The following is a 16,550-nucleotide window of genomic DNA, read 5'->3' as shown; positions in this document are numbered from 1 at the left end:
TGTGTGTGTGTGTGTGTGTGTGTGTGTGTGTGTGTGTGTGTGTGTGTGTGTGTGCTGTGTTGTATGCTGGAAGACAGATTTGACCCACTGTGCTGCTACTCTCACTTAGCAGTGTAACCAGTGAGCCTAACTGCTGCCCTGTATTCTGAAGGTAAACCTCCATTCAAACGCTAACAGTGAGTCTTACCAGGAGCGTTTGTCCCGTCTGGAAGGAGACAAAGAATCACTAATTCTACAGGTACAGAAATTTCTCTGGATGCTTTTCACTTGTTTCATGCATCTTGAACACATCTCCATTGGGTTCTGTTTATAAAATGTATATGACCTATGAAAAGGTTGTTGCACTGGCAACATATTTAACAATAAAGTTGAATCACTTCCACACTGTATGATTCTGCATAAAAAAAGAAAAGAAAATGGGCACATGATACCGCACATTCAGTAGGAAGTAAATCTAATCAGTGCTCGTATCAGATAGCAGTGTTAGAGAAGAGAGGTGAGAGAAGGAAGGTGAAAGGACAAAGGTAGGTCTCAGTATTGTGTTGGAAATGTTGCGTAATTGTGTTTTTGTTCAACTTGTGGGTGAAGTAACAGTTTCAAAGTGGGTTTGGTGCTGTTACAACACTTGAATGTCTTGTTCTGTGTGATCTGTTTGTCAGTGTATGTGTAGGTGTAGGTGTGTTTAGCACTCAAGACTGCTCGGCAAGTGTGTCTTAGACAGGTTGAGGCTAGCACCTTTGTGTGCTGTAGCTGTGTGTGAGAGAAGTCAGATGCCCCGTTTGTTTCTTCAGCCCGCGCATGAAACATTTCTTTGGAAAATCCGTTCTAGTTGGCTGGTTGGGCCAGCTTTTTGGCATATGATTACGGTAGCTATTATGTGGCCTTAATAGTTTCTCTGCAGATTTAAATTTAACCTGGTTTCTGCTGAAATTGCTGGAGTCACTGAAGTGTGGCAAGCACAAAAAAAACCTTCATTTCTTTGAAAAGGAAATGTTTACACAGTTTGATCTGGCACAGATGTGGAAATGTCAACAAAAATGAGCAGCAGTCATTAACTGAGAAAAGCTGATATTAATAAATAGTGCACTGTGAGAAACTTTGTAGTAAAAGAGAAAATGTGAATCCTGAAGAATGCTAGGCCCAGGCTGTATTTGTGTGATAAAGTTCGCATCTAAGCGATGTTAAAACCATTTTATTCTCCAGCCTTTGCTTAGAAAACACATCCTCATGTCTAATATCTTTCCATCCACCTTCACAAAAACACACAGGTGAGTGTGCTGACAGACCAGGTGGAAGCGCAGGGGGTGAAGATCAGCGATTTAGAGTGTTCTTTGATGGAGCATCGGCACAAACTCAACTCCACAGAGGAAATGTTACAGCAGGTATTCAACTGGCCTTAAATCATGCTCATTTTTGTCAAATCCTTCTCTGTACTCAATACTTGACTTTTATTGCTGGAACAAAATAAGGTATGAAAAGTTATTATTTCAATACTGTTACCCCTATATAATTAACTGGGACAGGGCCTCAGACTGTCCCTCTATCGTTTAATTAATTTTTTCTCATAAACTTCAGAATGTTATTTGGGATGAGTTCAGCATCATGGAAAGAAATTCCTTGCTCAGATTCCAGTGCATCTGGCTGCAGATTACCCCAGCAACCAAAATATTTAGGACACTCAGACTCATTCCAGGACAGCGTCTCAGAATGTCTGTCTGGTTCATGCAGGGCCAGACTAGTCTGGCTGGGCAGGTGATCATAGCATGAGTAGCCACACCCCTAATCTATAACCACCAGAACTGCTTGCAAACAGGCATTAAAAGAGTAAGAAACAAAGGTAGAGGAGACGAGAGAGAGAGAGAGAGAAAGAGAGAGAGAGAGAGAAAACAACAGAGGGAGGGTGGAAGGGACGAAGAAAGGAACAAATGAGGAAGGAGGAACAGCTGAAAAAGGTGGAGAGATGGGCTGGAGAAAAAAGAAAATGAGGTGGTGCTCCTTTAAGAGTTACAAGTGTACAAGTGTGTATACTTTCAAGGACTTTGTTAAACAGTGGCGAGAACGCTGAATGGAATAGACGTATGAAAATTTACTGAAACCACAGCATCCATGAAAGAAATACACTTTGGTTTCCTTTACTTCATGCAGACATTGGAAAATGAACAAGGTAGTATGTTTTATTCTTATATTGCAGTGCAAGCTTCATTCTACTGTTTCAGTCAGTTCTGACAAATTTCAAGAGTGCCAGAAGTGTTTCTTAGCTACCTGATTAGCTGTGAATTTGATTTGCAATGTCTACTTGTCTGTGCCATGCTGCCCGAGTGTGCAGAGTATCAAAGGGCAGCCGGGAATGGTTTCTTGGAGACATGGTCATTATGAGGCTTTGGACCTGAGCCGCAAATCTCTTTCTGGTGACAAAGCTCTAATATTTTCCATGTGCACTCTGGAAGAATTTCAGATACTTTCCAAAGTCAGCCTTTTAAATGGATGTATCCATACGTACAGTTTGCCTGCCTCCGATGATTATTTCTAGGCTTTAAGTGATTTAGCACCTGCTTGACATCAACCAAATTAGTTATACATCTGCCCGCATAGTCTGGCTTGACTCTCAAGCCTGTCAGCCATTCAGCACAGACTTTCGCAGAACCATTTAGTGGCAGCCTCTCTTAGCACTGGGTTTGATAGGCAGCTGTTTACAGGACAAAAGCACCTGATGAAGATATTAAGTTATTTTGATGTTGTTCAAGGATGTTTGGCATGCTTTTGCCACCTCTCTCTCTCTCACACTCTCTCCACCAGTGCTGTGTGTTTTGAGTGAGCTGTGAAATGGGCATTATAAATAGTGGTCATGGGTTGTGTATATTTAGCCTCTCAAACAGCTTCTAAAACCAGAAGGGACTGTCATTACAGAGCTGGTAGTTCGCTGTGTCTCATGCTTAATGTTGGCTTTGTTCAGTAAGTATTAAGGGGATAATGTATTTGTGTATGTCTGTTTGTGTTGCTTCATGCTCTTGCTGAATGTTGTTGATGACAGGAACTCCTGCATAGGGCGTCACTGGAGAACCAGAAGCTGAGTCTTATGGGGGAGGTGTCCTACCTGAAACTAAAGCTGGCAGACATGGAAGGAAAACAGGGCCATGGGGGTGAAAGGCAGCACAAAGCAGAGGTATGGCTTCTCACTAAATTAAACAGGACAATTCCTATCACCAGATATTTACACTCCAATTAAATGTACTTTTTTAAGTCAGCAATGTAAAACTTTGTCGTTTTCTCTTGGATAATATATACCCAAAAGCAAAAAGCAGCCATATTAAGCACGACCAAAAGTTGATTCACTTGTTCAATTTAATTGGTAGGCTATCAATCATTTCACCTTGTAAATGGTGGGGACAGGAGTAATTAGATTATCTAAAATCTTCATCAGCTTCTACTTTACTTCAGTCCCTGGAAATTTAAACTCTTCCTGGTATGACAAGGTAAACACAAAAATCTGCTTTGTGTTCTGATGGATCTAGCCTTGAAGTCTGCTGCTGATTTTATGGAAGACCGTAAACACATTCTGGACAGATGAAAGGAAACATTTAACCAAAGCCCAGCTCTGTTGTTCCTGGGAAAGGTCTACAGGAAAAAAAAAAGTATCCAAGGAGTTTAATGTTTTTTTGTCAGTCTCAACTGAATCCTGTATTTGCTTAAGGCTACTGTGTTAGGTTACCAATAGACCTCTGAGCATTCAGTGTCGACTTTAGAAAGAAAAAGCAGGGAAAGCACGAGTGTTACTAGACAGGATACTGTAATGTATGTAGTTACTGTCAAAACACTCCTGGTCAAAGACTCTTTGTGTCCTCAGGTTAGAAGACTTCAGGCATGGTGGATGACAGGCCAAATATGAGTGTGTGTAGGCTTCGGCCCAGAGAATTTTATTCTTAGTGGTGTCTACTGGTTGATTAGGTCCTTCTCCCCATATTGGAAAAAAGATCATTTGAAGACTTTTGAATTTTGTAAAGTTTGTTATTTCTAAGCAGGAAAAAACCCCACAGTAAAGCACTATGTGTTTTAGTAGATTGCAGTTTTTAACTAATTTACAGTTACGTTTTTAATTCTCACTTGCTTTTCTAAATCCAACTTTCCCAGCTGCTTAGAATAAATAGAGTAGAAATAAATTTACTTTGATGGTCTCCCACGTGCTGCCTCTACTACACAAACATGCCCACACATATTCATGCTTCTACACATGCCTCCTTGCTGTAGAGCCAGCAAGCTCACAGTTAAATTTAGCCATCAAGGCGCTCTGGATCATCTGTCATATCCGCTGTACTGGACCTCAAATGAGACTTCCTCTGTCCACAGTCCCAGCATAACTCGGCTGCTTGGCTGCTTTCTGAAGGAACACTGACAGGCATCACCTCTGAATTATTCACCCCTACTGAAATGTATCATTGCAAATAACAATTTTGTTTTTGAAAATGGCGATATAGTTATGATCAACATAAATAGCTGCTTAGCAATGCCCGTTTGAAAAGAGACTGACACTGGGAAACCAACCAATGACGTATGTTTTTCAAAGGTTTAAACATGTATTTATTGAAGACTACATATGTACCTGAAATACATCAAAAAATGTTGAAAAGGTTAATTTCTACTAATATATACTGTATTCACACTCAGACAGACAGATACCTGCCCCACAATGTTTCATCTTTTCTTTCTAAACATTTCTCTCAATCTTTTTCTCTCCCACTGCATCTGGCAGACTGTAGTGAATTTCATTAGTGAGCTGCAGGAGCAAATATATCAGTTTCAGAAGGAAATCAATAGCAAGATCCAGGAGAAAAAGGCCCTGGAGATCCCAAATGACAGCAGGCTTCCTGTGGAGTGCCCCGCTGAGTCTTCTGAAAGCCAGGATTCAAACCTGGGGGTGCCATGTGACAAAACCTCGGGGATAATGAACAAACTGGAGGACGCTCCAAACGGGGCCGATGGAAACACAACTACCCTGGAAGAGGGCAGTTCAGATGCAGAGCAAAAGTACTACTGTGGAGGAGAAAGTGTAGGCATAGCTTACTTGCATGACTTCTGTTGTTGCGTACAGCATGCGTTGTCTTACTCTGGTGTGTGGGATCCTTAGGTTTAGATGCAAATGAAACCGCTCACCAAACATCCTCAACAGCATTTATGTTGCTATAGAAAAACCAGCAAAACTAATAAGTGCCTGACACGGTTAAGAGCTGCATTTAGTGTGCTGTGTCTTGTGTGAAAAAAACAAACAAACAAAAAAATAAATAAATCCTTTTTTAAAAGTAAAATAATTTTTTTTCATTTTCTCACACATTCTGTTACAGGGCTTGCTTAAGGAGCTCAGGATTCTCAAGGACAAAGTCGAACACCTGGAGGATCAGAAGTTACAGTACGAGAAGAAACTCAAAGCAACAAAGGTAAAAGAAAGTTCAGCTTTATGTGCTGTGTGGACGTTGCACTACACCATCACTGCCCAAATTCCACCACTAACTGTCCACTCAGCTTTCCTAAAAGCTGTCCAATCTGATGTTCCTGCCAGTTAAGTGAGTCATTCCTTTTTGCACATGTTCTCCCATTCTCAGACACCTATGTTTATTTGGGAACTCTGCAAGCTATTTTACTTTCTAAGTTAAAGCATGATAGAAATATACCTAGTAATAGCTCTTTAATCATTATTGTTGTAATTTGGAGTGATTTAATGATATTAACTTTTTAGACTTTTCCCATTTTTACTTGCTCTCACCATTTGTCCTCTATTATGATAAAATCTCTACCACTCCCATTATTTTTACATCTTTCCCTGTGGTTTTTTTTGCTATGTTTGTGGTACAATAACTATACACGTCTAAATGCTAAATATGCCTTGTTATGGTGTCAACTTGTTTGCTCTCCTTGCAAATCTGGTTTCAAAGGGCACGTCTGCTAATTCCCTTATAGATCTATTCGTTCACAACAGACAAGCTGCTGCAAATGGTAATTGGCAAGCTGTACAGTTACACCTTGACTGGCTTTAGGGTATTTATTTCTCAAGGGAGGCTGACAATAATTATTATAATTTAATATACTCATATTCAACAACATATTGCAACCTGCCGAATAGCATAATGAATAAATGCTACATTTTATAGACACATTTTTCCTTGCAGTTCTCAGGTGGAATCTTTGGTTACTAGCATCAGGGCCAAATGTCCTGATCAGTATTTGAGATATGAAGTTTATTTTCCACTGCTCATTTGCTTCCACACGCATGCTGATAGAAAACACAGGCAAACAGATCAGCTTGAGTCAATTTCATTGCCATCTGTGTGTTCCTTCTGTAACTTGCTTCAAAACAACCTATAAACTCCAGATAGCAATGACCTAACATTTGGTACTCTAAACATCAGAGAAGTGATATTTACGTGCCTTCTTGTGGGTTTTCATATATAAGCAATGCTGGAAAAAAGTTTTGGGCTTCACTCGAGGACATGTGCTGACACTTAAACTTGAAATGCATACATCTTATTTTTATGAATGTGGAAATGTTTTTAGGTGTTAATCTTTAAAGAGCACATACAGTACACGTCATCTGCTGGCATTTATTTCTCACTGTGTGTTACCCACAGGCAGAGATCAGCAGCCTTCAGCAGCTCCTGCACAGTAAGAACGCTGAGATTGAGAGCTTGCACTCTCAGCTGCTGGCCAGACCCTCTTTAACCACAGAGAGCACAGAGAGAGGTAAGCAAAGCTGCCAGCCTCAAGCCCTCAGCCGACCTGCCAACAACAGCGTCTCACTCAAAGTTACCCAACTTGATAGGTGACACAGTTAATGACTCTTGTTTGCACTTTCAGTTAAAGTAACAACTATGGAAAAAGCCAGTCTCAGCCCTAAGTAAACTGTCTTATGAGTTTCTGTCTCTCTCTCTCTCAGAGGAGTTGTACAGGAAGAGACTAAACACCAAATGTAAGCCTGAGCAGTACATAATGAAAATTGTTCTAAACCCACTGGCCATGTCTACTTTTGATCTCTCATTTATTTCCCTTCTTCAGACATGCTTCTCTGTTTCATTATCTTTCATTTCCTTCTGCTCTGAGGGGGAGTTTTGACAATCATCAGCTTGTTTCCTCAATAACTTGATGCATCTCTCCTCCCTTTCACTTCTTTGTTGTCTTTATCGATTCCTGAAGAAATAATATTTTTGTCTGTCATAGATAACTGCTTCTCTGGGCTACTTGCTTGGTACAATCATGGTCACTTACTAGCAGTCTTGTGCATATGATTGCAAACGCTGCAGCAAAAGTGCCTGTGTTTGCGTGCCCAGATGTGTCTGTGACTAATAATAACAACAACAGCAACAATAAATATATCAATAACAATTTACTTATTAATGTGCAACATCAAAAATAAGAATAGGAAATAGTGTGATTCCAGTGTAAAAAAAAATAACTTCAAATGCAACATAAAAAAACAGAAGTTGAAAGAATAAGATGCAGCTGACCACTGATTATCAAAAAATATAAACTACTAAGAAGAAGCTACTTTATTTTTCCATTATTCACAAGTGGGTGACACAATGGGGGGCTCTGCCGTTTTTAATTTGGCAGAGTTTTTACACTTGATGCCTTTCTTGAACGGGACCCGAAAGGGATAAAATTTATGAAAAAGCCTTACGCTATAAATGAGTCTTTAGAAGTGATTTAAAAGAAGACACGCTTGATAGCTTTTTGTCTTTGAGCGTGTGGTGGAAACAGGTTCTGCCTGAGTATCTGAGGCTGCGTACCGGTCTGCATGGGAAGAGCAATTTGAGTATAGATTCTGGGGTCAGGCCATGAAGGGCTTTAAAGCTAATAAGTAAAATCTTAAAATCAATACTGGGCAGTAGTGTGGAGTCATTAAGACTTATGCAATATGTTCAGTTTTCTGGGTGCTTGCAAGAGGTGTGGCTGCTGCATTTTGCACTATCTGAAGTCTATTTAATGCTTTCTGACTGAAACCTGTTAAAAGACCAATACAGTAAAAAGATCCAAGAGGAAATAAAAACATGAATGATAGTCTGAATGTCACTAAAACTCAGTATTAATCATATTCTCACAATAGGTGGTCACAGACTCAAACTATGATTGATGGCTAAAAAAGTCTTCGATGAATTTAAAAATAAATGGTTGGGAGAACTCTCGTGATGAATAAATCTTTGATTTATGTTTTTGCGCCTTTCCTCGTTTTCTAAATAACTATATGCTACTAAAAAGATCTATTCATATCAAAATTTATATGACACGAGCAGAAGCCTATACAGATTTATAATCAGTGTTGGGGTTTCTCCTTATAGATCAAGAACTGCAGAAGCTTAGGAGTGGTATGAAATCACTGGCAGCTGCCAATGATGAAAAGGTACGTTTCTGGTGACCTGTAAACCTGTCCTTTCCCAGCTGTGATCATAGAGTAAAAGCTACCATCTGTATTGTCATCAGTTTACTGTCCTACAGGCCTGTATATGGATATGCTAACATCACTGCTTCTTCGAAGCTTATAGTGTAACAGTTTTTGGGCTGTGTCATTTGAAGAGGCAACACCCCTTCAACCATTTATAGCACAGAGGGGCTTTTGTATTCTCCCTCCAAGTGTATTTTCGACTTTAAAGACCCACAGACATTGACTTACATGTGGCACACCAGCGAAGACACACACGTACCCACACCCTAAGGCAGGCCATTTCAGGAAAAGCCACACTTAAGCAGGCCTCATTCTGCCAAGCCTAATTTTGGAGTGAGCTACATTAAGAGAACCATAGCAAAACCGGGCATGGGCACCACTTCAAAAAACACACACTCCATGCAGCTGGTTACCACAATCTCTATCCATTACTTTGATCTAAAGGCCATATGGTGGAGGAAAAACATTTGTGCAGTATATCGGTCAGTAACTGGATGAAGCAGGTAGTCCATATGGGTGTTTCCTAACCTTAAATAATCATCTTAATTGTGTTTTATGGACTTTGGACACTTGTTACCTTGTTTTCTGCAGGACCGACGTATTGAAGAGCTCACTCTGCTCCTGAACCAGTGCAGACAGTTCAGAGAGGTCTCTAGTAACGCAAGGCAAGGTAATTAGCTTACTCTGTGCTTTATCATTCCCTTGCAGTGCTTATATTATGACGCGTCAGTGTGATGAAGCCCATCATGAGTTATTGTTTTAAAGAGAAATGGATTCTACTGCTTGAGTGGAATACAAAATCCTTCTCTTTGTTACTGTAGCACCATCTGCTGTCCGCACATTGTCGAATGGCAGGAGCCTGTCAAGTAGCAGTGAGGAAGAAGAGCAGGGTCTGATGAAGAATGGTGACACCTCGAGTGCAAAATCGGAGGATGTGAAGTCTGAAGTGGGTGCAAAAAAATAAATTAATCTGCTGGTCTCAAAAGAGCTGATCGATTAGTTCCTTAAATATTTCAATATAAGCACAGCCTAATTATTTTAATTGTATATTAAAATGTTTATTAACCGCAGGCTTCGACAAACAGTTCTGCATCCCAGCAGACATCGATTTCATCAGTCCAGAAAGACAGCGATTCCAGGTAGTGCAGCAGCTTTTCATTAAAGGGTCATTCCAATATTTCTTAGGAGGACTGAATTTATCGATTGTGATTGTTTTCACAGATCAGAAGTACAGACTTTATCAAGCAGCATGAATGACATAACAAATGGAAGTGCGCAAAAGGTATATTTCTTAAAATGTGATACAATTCATATGAACAATGTTTTAGCTCACAATGCTTCCCTGCTTAGTTCTTTTATAGTTTAAGATCTGCTATACTGTATCTGATGAACGCATAAGAGAATCACAATTAACTATACATTTACAGATGTATTTATATTTATATTCACAGATTTCTTTTATCATTTAGAAAAGTCACTGTCTTTTCTGTTTGTATCTACTCTGTTCATCCAGACTGGCCCGAGTGAAATGAGAAGTCACACGCTGCCTGTGAATTCCTCTCTGTCAGAACAAAATGGGATCGGAGACAGCAGCAGTGAAATACAGAGTCAAAGGTCTCCAGCTGGGAGTGAAGACGGAGACTCAAGCCAAAGTAAATCCCAGCATATTAAATCAAGTTTTCCTGACTGCTGCTTATGGTTATTTATTATATAATGGCTGGTGTTCTGTAATGAACCTTGGTGTACTGCAGAATCCGTTCTCCATTTCTATGGAGAAGGCGATAGCCTTGTAATTCCCATGAGTAAAGGCGGCATTCATATTTGGAGGAAACCACTTTATGTCGACCAGGCTACTTTTGATCATAGCTAATTGCAGAGCCTCCTGACAGAGCAGATGGATCATGGTATAGACTTTCATACTGAGCACGCCCTCTCTCTTGCTCTGATTGACCACATTCATCCCAGCTCCACCCATCCACAGCATGACTGACCAATTTTAACTTGAGCCCCACCCTGATTTCTCTTTGCTGCAGTCTGCAGGAGTGAGATGACTGTCTGTAGCCTCTACCTCTACCATAAAGATCAGACCTTGTAAAATTTTGCCTCTAATCCCTTTCTTTTTCATGGGGCATTAACTGATGAATTATTTGCTGAACTCAATGGCCTGTATCCTGAGTCTCTCTACTGAATAGAGCACTGTGTAGCAGCCGGCCACCCTGCATGCACCACTTTGCTCTTAATGTCCTCTTTGCTATGAAAATGTAGGAAAAAAACAAAAAGCTTTTTATGGGTTTTTACTCAGTCACCACCATCATCATCAGGAGTTCAACGCTGATCGTGCCAAAATTACAGGAAACAGCTTAATCATCCATAGAGGCAATCAATCAAATGTGATTTATTTGGCAGGACTACAGTGGAGCTTTGTCTGCTTATATTATCGGAATAAACTCAAATTTTCAAATGCATCTTTAATTTTTTTATGGTTTAACTGGCCATGTAGAAGACACTTTGGATCATATTTTTACTTTGTAATTTACATAACATTTACTGTGGTTTTTGTATCCTCCCAAAGGAAAGCCAGAGAAAGGTGATGACAGCACCTCAAGTGACACTTCCCCTGTTCATTCTGGCCAGCGAGCTGTGGGCTCACCAGAATACATGAAGAATAACAGGAGCTTCAAGAGACTCTGGGGAAAGTGAGTTTGGGAGCATACATAAATACATCAAATACACAGTGCATTAACCTAAATTACTGCCAGATAGCTGGAAAAAAACCAACAACTAAGAAATGCAAAAAAGTTTGATTGATTTGGACATTTATGATTGATTGATTAACACATTAAATTATGTGAACATGGCATGTACCCAATGGTTTATAGGATGAATGTCTTAAATGTACATATATATTTATAAAAAATACTTGTATGCACTCTGCCTTATTTCTTTACTTTTAGACTTTTTTTAGCTGTTACTGGAAAAAGGTGTTACTGAATTGATAAATTAAATTTACAATATATTCTGTTTTCTTTTTTGGATTAAAAAAAAATACATGATAACTGTTTCCAGTCACATAAAAAAGATTTATCAAACTCTTGCAGTCCTGTGAAACTAAGTACACCCTGTGATTTGGTATATTATTTGAAACAAGAAACAATAACTTCACATTGTTGTTGAGGAATTTTGGCACTTCTTCTTTACAATGTTGCTTTAGTTCATTGAGTCCTGTGGGCACAGCTCTCTAAAGGTCTTACCACAGTATTTTAGTCAGGTTAAGGTCTGCACTTTGGCTGGGCCACTGCAGCAACTTGATTTATTGTTCTTTTTCCAGCCATTTTGTTGGAAATTTGCTGCTGTGGTTGGGTGATTGTCCTGTTGCATGACTCACTTTTGGTTTAGCTTTAGGTCTCAGACAGATGACATTACATTTGTCTGTAGAATACCTACAGTACAGAGGAGTTAAATCATTTTGTGATCAATGCACTTGACTGCTGTAGACCAGCAAACTACCTAAACTTTTCCCTTTTACAGAGGTGCTCACACTTTATTATGAGCAGCTAGTCCAGTCCATTTGATAAACAGCATCTGGCTGTTACTGGCCCTATGGTTACTGTTACTGGTTTCTATGGAAGCAGTTGAGGTGTACTTACTCTTTCATAGGACTGCATAGAGTACCTTGAAAGCTTTCTTTTCAACATAACTGTATATTTTAAAAACATTACTTTGAGAATTAATAACTGGCAGTGTTTCCAGTCACATAATTTTCTCTTCTCCACACAGACTTAGAAGAACACAGTCTGGAGGCCTTCCCGCTACAGATCCAGATTCTGGGCAATTTAGAAGAGGGGGACTGCGTGCGACTGCTGGTCCCAGACTGACCCGAACCCCTGAATCATTTGACTCAGCACGGTAAAACGCTATCTGATCTTGTAATACAATATTTTAAGGGTTATGTATCTCTGAATTGACCCTTGTAATTTGCTGTTTTAAAATATTCTGCTGTGGTTTTCATGCCACATCCTCTTCATCACCATTTCCCAAATGGCTACAATGAAACACGACTATTGGCTAATTTGTTGTTTAACAAAATTACCATAAATACTTGAAAATATGGCAATTAAAAAAAACTTCTGCTAATAAAATAACAATTTTTAACGTTCATTTTTAAAACTTCTTTCCTATCAGTGATATGAATATTCCATTCAGCCAGTGGACCAAGGAGCAGGTGTGTGGCTGGCTAGAGGACTATGGATTGGGCCAGTACGTTAGTCTCTCCAGACAGTGGGTTGAAAATGGACAAACACTTCTGTCTGCCACACCTCAGGATTTTGAGAAGGTCGGAATATAAATCCCTTACAAGCTATTTACATAAAAAACCAAATCTCAAATTTTGAAATAAGTTACACTCTATATCATAAATTAAAATTCATTTTTATGTCTAAATATTAGACTTCATCAGAATTGCACGTGTAGAGAAAATGAAAATACCTCAGTATTTGTGTGATAAGACAAACTGTTCTTTGTAACCTCAGGAGATGGGTATGAAGAATCCACTGCACAGAAAGAAGTTGCAGCTCGCTCTGCGCGCATTCACCACTAAAGCTATAGAGAAGTCCTCAGAGCTGGACTACATCTGGGTCACCCGTAAGCCTATTTGTGTGGAATTATTTCAAATTCTCAGGCTTATGTGTTCACATGTAAATCAGATCTACAAATGCCATACCAACAAGAATATTAAACCAAAGAAAACAAAAACAACTGTAACTGTAAATGCAATTTTAACCTTCCCTCTAAACTCTTAAATGTCTTCTAACTAAGCAGTTCCAGTGGACATGCTTTAAACATGTGAAGAAACATTAAAGTGAATGAATGAAGTTGACGGATTCTTTTTTTGAATTTTACACACCAATTCAGGCTGGCTGGATGATATTGGATTGCCACAGTATAAAGACCAGTTCCATGAAGCTCGAATAGATGGTCGGATGATACAATATCTCACAGTGGTAAGGATTAATCTTACACATACTGCTTTAGATTTTCTGTAATTTGTGGCCTGCAAATGCATTCATCTGGCTTTAAAATATAACTTAAAACCCTAAAAAGTGCATTATAATGAATTGACAGATTTTCTACTGTGCTCATGCTTATATGTCTTTTTTGTTTTCCTGTTCGGACAGAATGATCTCTTGACTCTAAAGGTTACCAGCCAACTCCACCATCTTAGTATTAAGTGCGCAATTCATGTGCTTCATGCCAATAAATTCAACCCAAACTGTCTTCGACGTAGGCCAGTGGAGGAGGTAGGACTTTTGAAAGCTGTGTCCCTCAAATAGAGTTTCTGAGTGCTGTAGAATCAACACATTATGTTGTTTGTTTGTTTTTTTTTTACTTTCCTTTGTCACCTGAGCTTATGTAACAATTACTCTACTTTTTCATGTTATCCAGTATTCTTTGCAAAAAAATTGTAAATCTTAACAGCTGAAGCTCAGATATAACAAGCTTCTATAGACATTTAGGAGGTGATGCTCTGGCTGATGTAATCGCATCCATTTCACACAAGATGGCGACAATTAGTTGTCAAATATTTGTCAAGATAAAGCATCTAATTTTATATCTGCTTTCAAAAGCCTTCAAGACTATTTGTTTATGTATTTCTTTAATGTGCTTAGAATGAGTTTTACACACGTACATGTATAATAGAAGGTGGGTTTTTTTAAATTTCTCTTTTAATTTTGCTTTTAGAAACATCCTCCTCCTTCAGAAGTAGTGCAGTGGTCTAACCATTGTGTGATGGAGTGGCTGAGAGCAGTTGACCTAGCTGAGTATGCTCCTAATCTACGGGGCAGCGGTGTTCACGGTGGACTGATTGTAAGTCATGTAAATTTGTGATTCGTTTCTTTGCGATCGTACCAGTTGTATGTGCTTATACTAGATGGGAGCAGAGAGTTCATTATGTTGCCTTTATCTTTGGCAAACATAGATTCTGGAGCCTCGCTTCAGCTCAGAGACTTTGGCCCTGCTTTTAAATATTCCTCCGCAAAAGACTTTGCTCCGTCGTCATCTCGCAACTGCATTTTCTGCTCTGGTCGGGCTTCAGGCCATGCAGGAGAAACGAGAATATGGCAATGCTACGGGCCATGTGCCCCTCACTACAACCGCAAAAGTAAAGGTAAGAGCACTATTTAAATCAGTGAAATACCATGCAGCCTATAATCAACATTATTTGTTAATACATTGGCCTTTTGTGTGTTTTTAGCCGAAGAAGCTGGGCTTCACTCAATTCAGTCACCTCAGAAAAAGGAAGCCTGATGAATCTGCGGACTATATCTGCCCGATAGACAGTGGAGCACTAACAGTAAACGGAGTTTCTCGCCTGCCATCTTCAGCACAAAGGGGCCTCAGCCCCAGGTTGGACAGACAGGCTGAGAGGGAGGAACAAGTGGGGATCAAAGCTCAAACTAATGGCCCCAAACAATAATTAAAATAAAGCACGGAACGCCATGCTGCCCACCCCACATATATCTAAATGACTTCATAAATCCAGCGGAAATTCTAATGCAGACATTTACCCATGATGCATCTGCTTTGTGATTTGCTGAAAGGGCTGTGATGCAGTATTTAGCAATTGTTAATTGTTGTTAATGTTTATCTAATTAGATAATATTCATCTTAAGAAGGTGATGATTAATGACAGTGTTTGAATTGTTTTAATAAAGCTACTCTGCATTCCTTATACAGTGGAATTCCAAGGCTTACAATTTTGCTTTTAAGCATTTTATCAACTATTTTGTATGTAGACTTCTTTAGACTTAGTAAGAATAATGATGACCTTTTCTTGTTGCACATGTGGATTTTTGTACAGTGTAATAATGGATCAGCTACCTTCAAAATGTTTAAAGTTACCTTTAAGGCTTCTGTATAAATCTGATTAAACATTTTTTTGCAGCTTGAAATAAGGCTTGTTAGTTTATGGGAACCTAGAACCCAATTTTGTCCTCATTTGCAGTAATTAAAAATTGTATTATATTTAATTTAAAAAAATGATCCATAACACTAGTTTCCAATAATTTGTGATGCCATCTGATACTTAAAGACTTAAAGAGACTAAAGACTGCCCAGTAACAGTCAAACTTTAATAAGAAACAAGGAATTGATATCAGGAGAAAGTCTGAATATTTGTTTTAATGGAGCTGATAATGGTGCAATAGTGCATGTTTTGATTTTGTTGACGATTTAATAAATTCATCAAAGAACTAATGTTCTCTATATTGGAGTAGTTGTATAGTTTTCACACAGTTAAAATATTTTTTCTAAAGCATCCTCTAAAGCATATATAGGGGTAAATATATGCAGTCATTGTGAAGTAACTGTTATCTGCAGAAAAATGTTCTGTGGCTTTATTGTAAAGTCAGAATAAAATAAAATGGAAACTCTGTAAAGTTTCCATGGCAACTATTTCTGACCCGCCCCGATTCACGAACCACCCATCCCAAAACTATTGTAATAATACCTTAGGAAAAGGGAAATCCATTGTCTATTAATCTTGAAGATCAAGATGCTAACAATGTTTGACTTTGATGCAATAAAATTGAATTGAATGCATCTATGGCTATACAACTAAACAACATTTATGCCTTCATCTGTAGGTTCAACCAAACTAAGGCTGTGGTGATATAGCAGCTCACAGGTGATGAGTAACTGCCTAAATTCATCTAATTCTGTCTTTTTTCTAAATGAGACCTAGAAAGTGACAGTGCTGGTCAGAGTTCCAAATAAAGTCTTAATAACTGACTCAGTGTTGGTGTGTTTGCACACGGTTGCAGAGCTAGGGAATTCACTAGGATTCTGCCAGCATTTCTGGAGCTGGCAGTCAGGGCAGCAGTCATTTTCTCTCTTAACCTTCCTGCAGAAGCACACAGCCTCAATTAGACCAAACACAATAATTAGTGAATCTTTTACCTTTGCATATCATTAGTTCTCTAACAGAGAACACCCTGATCAATGATTATAAATGACAGGTTCATAAATAAATTAATCCTGCTGACAAGAGTGTAACACCACTCAATTGATCCATGTTAAATGGAAATTAGAGGGATGCAGGAGTTAGGACTCAGAAAGCAGGTATTGC

General features: G+C 39.0%; 1 protein-coding gene across 7 annotated transcripts in view; it reads left to right on the top strand.

Moving 5' to 3' along the window:
- ppfibp2a (PPFIA binding protein 2a) overlaps positions 1-15,679 on the top strand; it is a 20,483-nt gene extending 4,804 nt beyond the window's left edge. The window contains exons 3-24 of one of the 7 annotated variants that reach the window (XM_014340498.2): positions 152-238; positions 1,269-1,382; positions 3,032-3,163; positions 4,748-5,044; positions 5,337-5,429; positions 6,618-6,729; positions 6,923-6,955; positions 8,322-8,383; positions 9,017-9,095; positions 9,247-9,371; positions 9,497-9,564; positions 9,647-9,707; positions 9,939-10,077; positions 10,998-11,121; positions 12,203-12,331; positions 12,608-12,758; positions 12,955-13,066; positions 13,337-13,425; positions 13,600-13,722; positions 14,165-14,290; positions 14,403-14,591; positions 14,679-15,679. In XM_014340498.2, coding sequence (XP_014195984.1) covers positions 152-238; positions 1,269-1,382; positions 3,032-3,163; positions 4,748-5,044; positions 5,337-5,429; positions 6,618-6,729; positions 6,923-6,955; positions 8,322-8,383; positions 9,017-9,095; positions 9,247-9,371; positions 9,497-9,564; positions 9,647-9,707; positions 9,939-10,077; positions 10,998-11,121; positions 12,203-12,331; positions 12,608-12,758; positions 12,955-13,066; positions 13,337-13,425; positions 13,600-13,722; positions 14,165-14,290; positions 14,403-14,591; positions 14,679-14,900 — 2,667 coding nt within the window. In that variant the 3' untranslated portion in view covers positions 14,901-15,679. Of the gene's footprint in view, positions 1-151; positions 239-1,268; positions 1,383-1,885; positions 2,165-2,185; positions 2,953-3,031; positions 3,164-4,747; positions 5,045-5,336; positions 5,430-6,617; positions 6,730-6,922; positions 6,956-8,321; positions 8,384-9,016; positions 9,096-9,246; positions 9,372-9,496; positions 9,565-9,646; positions 9,708-9,938; positions 10,078-10,997; positions 11,122-12,202; positions 12,332-12,607; positions 12,759-12,954; positions 13,067-13,336; positions 13,426-13,599; positions 13,723-14,164; positions 14,291-14,402; positions 14,592-14,678 lie in introns of those variants that run through there. The other 6 variants (XM_014340500.2, XM_005915155.2, XM_014340503.2 and 3 more) reach the window with 6 other exon arrangements.
- Positions 15,680-16,550: the final 871 nt, after the last annotated feature.

This window comes from Haplochromis burtoni, unplaced genomic scaffold, assembly GCF_018398535.1.
Source record: "Haplochromis burtoni strain Fernald_Lab_line unplaced genomic scaffold, NCSU_Asbu1 Contig_11, whole genome shotgun sequence".
NCBI lineage: Eukaryota > Metazoa > Chordata > Actinopteri > Cichliformes > Cichlidae > Haplochromis > Haplochromis burtoni.
This window is presented reverse-complemented; position numbering and strand designations above follow the sequence as displayed.